Below are 6,629 nucleotides of genomic sequence, written 5' to 3' on the forward strand. Positions count from 1 at the left end.
TTTCTTATGAGTATATACACTAGCAGTGGAATTTACTGCGATGCAACGGGGCGCCACCTGAAATCTTGCCTAGGGCGCCAAATTGGTTAGGGTGCGTGGGAGCCACAGCCAGGTCATTAAACAGGATCAGCTGGTTTGATGCCTTCTTAATTCACCAGATGATAATTAGAACATATCGCAGTTTGAGTCCATTGCATTTTTTTTTTTTTACAGTTCTGTAGCCTGTCATTTGTGATTACACGTGTAGATCCATGTACACCTTTGCTTTTCAGCACGAATACAGTCACAACATGGATAAATACATGGAAAGAGGAGACCCTATATTCAAATTATTGATTTATGAAGGAGAGCCATCAAAATACTGATATCTTGTCTTACTGGGTCAAAAAATGAACAAAACACACAATGGGTATTTTTAATTTTATTACATATTATCCAGTAGCAACCATCCTTTGGCACATTTGACTCAAGCAGAATACACTTTAAGGCCTGAGATGTATACTGTACCAAGAATATATGGAACAAAATAGACTTGAGTTTTGAGAGATATAACCATTCAAACTGAAAATAGTCTTCAATTTGCATTGGATTTGGCTTAAAGTTAGTCTATTCTAGGACATCTGAAGAGGCAGTGTGTACATGTTGCACCATGAAGGTAATTTCATACCCTATGTCTGATAGAATCTGGTGCATTTGTCTTCTAGTTGATCTTATTCATTAGATTTAGTAAATAAATAATTGCATCCCTTTGGCATGGCAGTGTGCAGTAGGTAATGTAAATGAGACAAATCCAACTACAAATCACAATGACTTCACTTATTTGAATGAACATTTCAAACAATCTGGCAGCAGGTTTGTCAGGCACCATTTGTGACACAATCCCACAAAATCAAAAGAGTCTTAAGGATGATTTGATCTGATTCCTTTCTGATGTAAACACAAAATAAATGTTGCAATTTAAGGCCAATGTTGATTCACATCTACTGAAAGCCAGAAATAAAAAGTCCACTACAAACACCAAAATAAATGAATCTCAAATTAGAGTAATGATACAGTACAAAGTTGTTGCGTCCTCGAGAGGTCAAAATATTCTATGATGCTCAAAGACGTCTGATCTTGCGTGTATGCTGGGTCTTGAGGTTAGTTTGGGTCATTGCTGTGGAAAATGACAGAAACAGAAATTAAATGCTCCAAGTTGTGATTGTGGTTTATTATTGCTGAGATTCTTCTTCTTCTCTGCATTTTATAGTCCTACTTTATTGTACAGGTCCATTAAGTCCTCATAATACTGTACATATTGAGCATACAGACACAAGAGTCATGTTGATCTTCTCTTTTAACTCTCAGCAAGAACACAAAGTGTAATCTAGAGTGCCTTTCAGCCAGAGCACGGTAGGTCAGGTGAACATGCAGAATTGTTACATAAAAATAGTTTAGTTAGATAAATAGTTTCAGATAATAACTGAATAACATATTAAAATTAATCTTTCTACAAATGCTAACCTAGACAGCACTCAGAGAGTGCAAACCTCTGCCATGCAGCTCAGTTTTCCCTTAATGCCATTTAAAAAATTTGTGGCTCAGGATGATGATGCGGATTACCACAAAAATCTAATGGACTGCCCAGTGGGCCATACCTCTCCAAAAATGTCATCCAAATCCATTCATTACTTTTTGAGTTGTGCTGCAAACAAACCAACAAACAAGCTTCTTCTTCCCTCAGATAATAACTAAACCCTGACAACTAATACCAAATCACAGTTGTTTCCAGAAATTATTAGGAAACAACGAGAAAAGTAAAGTGTTAATATTAATGTACTATTCAAAATCAAAACATAACTCCACCTCCAAGGTCCAGCTTGTAGGTATGTCCTTTCACGTTGAAGGTCATGATGCTTTGAGGGTTTTCCTGGTACTTCCTCTCAATGTCATCGCTGGTTACTGAGCATTCAGTAGAAGTGCCACGCTGTTGAAACAAGGCCATTCAAATCATCACGGGTTACCTCAGCACTTTGATTTAGACAGAGATCAAGTCTCAGAAATAAACTGGAACCTCCACTGCACAAGGGGACCTACCCTGTGTTTGAAATGGTGCCATCGTCCGCTGTCCCCCTCAAACTGCCACTGGGGTGTGGTGCCCAGAGAAAAGTTCTGAACAGCTGAGGTTAGCTGAGAAACTCTGTAATAATAACAACATCACATTGTGCTCCCTCACAACATTTAATGGAGGAGTTAAACATGTGAAAGTATGCTGCGTAACTGGCTGCTGGCAGTAGCTTCATGTTATCATACAGATGTGAGAGTGGTATCAATCTGCTCGTTTAACTCTCGGCAGGAGAATGAATTGAACACAACCCACACTCACCCTGCTCCTGCTTGCTGTTGTTTGTAGAGCGGTCGACGAGTGACTTTCCTCTTTTTGTTTTTGCTCACCTGTCGCATTTCTAGCAACAGACAACAATGAGGTAATCGGGTTAGTATGTGAGAAGAAATGACTTTAAACTGAATATTCTGTGAAAAATTGTGTGAGTATATACTGCACCTCTGAATCTAATCTCAAAGGTATCACCCCCGATGCTGAAAGTAAAAACACTTGTGGGGTTAGTCTGGAACTTGCTCTCGATGTCAGCGCTCTTCACGGGACTAGGGTTACCCTTTGAATCCTTCCCAGAAAAGTTGAAAAGTTATACATACTGTATATATTGAAAATTTTAGTTCAAAACATATCTTAGTGTATTTGTGCACACAAAAACAAAGGTGAAGTTGCCATCTACCATGTCTCCGTACTTGATCCACTTGCGACGTACGGTGCAGTACCAGATCCACACAGTGTTACCATCATCCAAACGCCTCACGCTCAGGCTCTTTCTATACACTCTCATCCTGTTAAAATCTATGCTCACTGCCCTACAGAGAGAAAGAGAAGTGACTCGTAGACAGGCTCCTCTTCCTACTGTACTGAAATGTTCGTTCAGATGCTTTTATCATGTTTTCAAACTGTGAAAAGTGCTACATAAATAAAACTATTTATTTACTTTCTCATTCAGCTCTTACCCATGTGGTGTGTTGTAGAGTTTGATGCTTTTGGTGTGGGGCAGGCAGTACTGGGCCTCGATTATGTGATCGTTTGCGACATCCTTCCAGCCTCCCCCATCATCGAACTGCCACTGGTAGTATTGGCCATTAGTAAGCTTTGGGTCTGCTTTAAAATAAAACACATAAAGTTCATTTTTATATTTAATGGGAGCAGGCTAAGAGCACTCAGAGTGATTTTTTGATCTTTTTTAAAGTGATTTAGCCCATTTTTAGTGATGTATGGTAAACCTTTAACTGTTAAAGGTGATTTATAATCTAAACAACATAGACAGATGTGCAGTAAGTGCTCTATGTACAGAGTGGGCAGAAGCAACAGTAGCACAACGTGGAGAAACTGACAGTACAAAGTACATCATATATAAAGTAATACTAACTAAATGTTAAGTGTAACAAATAAAAGAATTTCAAGGGAAATATAAACCATCTCCTGATTCAGCTGTTTCTCTCTCCTCACCTCTGGGTGTTGATTGGTCCACAGAACAGCTGCTTGCAGACAAATCCTTGCCTCCACCTCTGGAGTGCTTCAGCCTACATGCGGAGCCGTAGCGACAGTTCCCTTCAAGGTAAAACTTGCAGACATGCAAATAAGGGCACCTGTCACCGTCCCGACAGCGACTCTTGTTGTAATACTTGCAGGGCTTACAAATGAAAGAACAGTAGGTTTTACGTCACAACAGAGATGAATATAGATACGTGCTACGTCAGTTTGTAGAACAAATGGTGGTAAAAATGGGAACAAACTCTCATGAGCATATGGAAGACTTGTTTTAAGTGGGTTTCCTCATCACTTCTCATGGGGTTTACAAGTGATTAGAAATCAGATGCTGATTCCAACATCTTCTCTGTTAAGAAACAAACCTGACAATCTGTGTCTTCATCTGATTCTTCGTCACTGCCTGACTCATCACTCAAGTCAGATTCACTGGCAGTTTCATCGTCAGATTCTGAAAAATGGGCAGAACACCAGGAGAGAATAAAATGTTAGTTTATTGAATGCTTTTATTCACAATATCCAGTGTCTAACTCTAGGCTGCCTTACACCATGCATTACCGTGGCTCTGGGATCATTTAAGTAAACTAACACAACAAGGTCGCTACTGTGTATGTAGCTATATATAAAAATGTGTATAAATTAATAAAGGTAGGTGGGCCATACAATTAAAATACACCGCGTGTTGCTGCCCCCTGCTGGCCAATTAGACGAATGTCTTTGATTTACGTTTGAAAACAACTTAAATTAGATAATACTTATACGTCTGTGCCTTGAATTTAAACTTGTGTAAATGAGAAATTAAATTGAAGCATTATTTTTACAGTACTGGTTTAGCACTGGTTTTGCCAGATTTGCTAGGTGTGGTTATATATTATATATGCTACTGTAAATCTGTTTATGGGGCAAAATAGTCGCATGTGATTTAAAGGGAACTGACGACGAAAGATACACATAAAGACAACAAACACACATATCAACAAACTCAGCAATATAACAACAAGCAATACTGGGATACTTACGATGAGCTGTCGCCATTCTTCACGTTGAAATAGCCGACTTTCATTTTCATTTCCCAACTTTCGATACGTGAAGCCAGCCGCACCCACCATGTACCAGAGTACTGGTAATGAGACCCCGGAGGTTTTTATTGTATTTATTATTTACACTTTGTAAAATTTTTACATTTTTATTATGTTACTTTTAGCATTATACTATATTCCTAGGATAATTTTACGTGTTTAATACAAATATTACTGTTAAAACTTTAGCGTCGTTAATTTTGTGGCGTAGTGTACCCTCCACATTGCTGGGTGGCGATAGTAAACTGATTCGGATACAGGCGAGTTCCTGTCTACAGGTGGCAGTAAAGGGCTTTATTAAAAGCCAATGAAGAAGAATATAGGGCCCCTCTGAAGGAGGAACAACGAAGCAACCTTTTTCCTACGAAGGGCACTTGATTATAAGGTTAAGAATAAGAGCGGAAAATAAAAAAAAGATGGAATTCCAGGATCATGCGTACACCAGCACCACTTATGACAGAGTAAACCCGGTGGAATTCACGTACAAAAGTAAGCACAGTAAGTTGTGTTTAATCGAACTAACGTTAGCTAAACAGTTTGAGTAAGCTTGCGCTCCTAGCAAGTGGACTTCACGGCGAAAACACTCTAACAACCACTTATTTCATCATTATAAAGTGAATGTAGTTTACCTACATTTTCAGGCAACGCCCAATTAAGATGCTGTTTTCACTTCTATAGTTTCTAATCGAACGCAGATAATCTGTAGGGCAGCAGATCCAAGTTGCCAAACAAAGTTTATCTGCTAGCTGACTGATTGTGACACCTACACCTGTTGTAAAGTTCACCTAATGTCAAAAGTGAGAATGGGATAAAACCTCGGTCTTCTTCTTATTCGGTCATGGAGACTGGATGCTATAAATGGAAAACGGTCTTCATTTCTCATTTGAATTAAAAAGGAAGAGGCCAAATATTCTATACAATTATTGTGGATCAGCCTTATTTTTTACTGTACATGTTTAAAATCCCCATGCAGCAGTTTTTAACTAATTTGTGTCTTTCTTCTTTTTCTCTCTCTCAGTGAGTTCAAAAGAAATTGAAGACTTTGTGAAGCTCAGGGTTTCAAATAGTTACCTTTTTTCTGGAAGGAGAAATGCATCCATGTGGGCTTGGAGGTACACCAACAAGTTAAAGCTCCCAGATATTATTGTGCGAAAACAGAAAAAGGTCTGAATATGTACAGTATATGCAGGATCAAAAAATACCATAATTAAATCTGTCATACTTACTATAATATCTTAATATTCTGCTCATTATGTTCCAGTGCTGAAACAGTTGGTTATTCTTGTTGTTCATTATGACATATTTCTATTTCCATCCTCTCTGTTTTTGCTATATCTCTTGACCTATCATTTACTATTAAATGACTTATTCACCAAGCTCTGTTAACTGGGAAACTTTCCAGGGCCATCCTGTCACATATGGGACTGCAACACAAGATGACCCATTGTCAAGCATCCAAAAAATGGGAAAATATGAAGAAGAGATATAAGGTACTCTTATTTTTAATTTTAGATTAATAATATATTTAGATTTTTCTTTACTTGATACCCTTTCTTTGTCTCCCTAGGAGCTAAAGAACCCTCCAGATGGGGTGAAAGTGTTCCCTGAAACGTGGCCTTATTTCACCTTAATGGACAACGCCATGGAGGGTCGGCTGGAAGGCAATGCTCCCATCCTCAAAGCCTTCCCTAGCGATAAAGACAATTGCAATTTCTTATCCATCTCTAAACCCAAAAAGAGGAAGTTATCCATGGTGTCATCCCCGACACCTTCAGGAGCTGGTGTACCGGAGATCAAGGTTTCTCTGAATGGAGATGAGGAGGAGGTAGAGGGGGAGGAGGTGCAAAATGGAAGCAAAGAGATAAGCCATGTCATGCAAGAGGCAGATGATGAGAGGAACATGATAGACAGTGAAAGGTGCGTGATGCAAAGGGAGCAACAGGTGATGTTACGGGAGCGGC

The 6,629-nt window shown here is 39.0% G+C and overlaps 2 protein-coding genes across 4 annotated transcripts in view; one reads left to right on the forward strand and one right to left on the reverse strand.

The window, feature by feature from the left end:
* Positions 1-387: 387 nt before the first annotated feature.
* On the reverse strand, positions 388-5,462 carry LOC109959882 (zinc finger CCCH-type antiviral protein 1). 3 transcript variants are annotated; one of them, XM_020599611.1, is made up of 11 exons: positions 5,302-5,462; positions 4,609-4,709; positions 3,955-4,040; positions 3,551-3,734; positions 3,055-3,199; positions 2,775-2,907; positions 2,543-2,663; positions 2,366-2,444; positions 2,077-2,179; positions 1,846-1,966; positions 388-1,156 (listed from the first exon to the last, which is right to left on the reverse strand). In XM_020599611.1, exons 2-11 carry the CDS (start codon positions 4,622-4,624, stop codon positions 1,101-1,103), a joined length of 1,044 nt encoding a protein of 347 aa, XP_020455267.1. In that variant the 5' UTR covers positions 4,625-4,709; positions 5,302-5,462; the 3' UTR covers positions 388-1,100. The 3 variants fall into 3 exon arrangements, with proteins under 3 accessions (XP_020455267.1, XP_020455265.1, XP_020455266.1); XM_020599609.1 differs by having other exon boundaries at positions 3,055-3,202; positions 5,302-5,460; XM_020599610.1 differs by having other exon boundaries at positions 3,055-3,202; positions 5,298-5,460.
* LOC109959780 (uncharacterized) overlaps positions 4,829-6,629 on the forward strand; it is a 2,672-nt gene continuing 871 nt past the window's right edge. The window contains exons 1-4 of the mRNA XM_020599429.1: positions 4,829-5,166; positions 5,687-5,780; positions 6,071-6,158; positions 6,236-6,624. Of these exons, the coding sequence (XP_020455085.1) occupies positions 5,085-5,166; positions 5,687-5,780; positions 6,071-6,158; positions 6,236-6,624 (653 nt within the window). The 5' untranslated portion in view covers positions 4,829-5,084. The remainder of the gene's footprint in view (positions 5,167-5,686; positions 5,781-6,070; positions 6,159-6,235; positions 6,625-6,629) is intronic.

The sequence above is a fragment of the Monopterus albus genome, unplaced genomic scaffold (assembly GCF_001952655.1).
Source record: "Monopterus albus unplaced genomic scaffold, M_albus_1.0 scaffold41.1, whole genome shotgun sequence".
In the NCBI taxonomy this organism is placed as follows: domain Eukaryota; kingdom Metazoa; phylum Chordata; class Actinopteri; order Synbranchiformes; family Synbranchidae; genus Monopterus; species Monopterus albus.

What these genes read in the sequence shown, in the direction of transcription:
- LOC109959882 (XM_020599609.1), bottom strand. An exon ending in GGCACCATTTCAAACACAGG is followed by an intron (nt 1,967 to 2,076) that starts GTAGGTCCCCTT and finishes TTGTTTCAACAG; the next exon opens with CGTGGCACTTCTACTGAATG. An exon ending in CTACAAGCTGGACCTTGGAG is followed by an intron (nt 1,157 to 1,845) that starts GTGGAGTTATGT and finishes CATTTTCCACAG; the next exon opens with CAATGACCCAAACTAACCTC.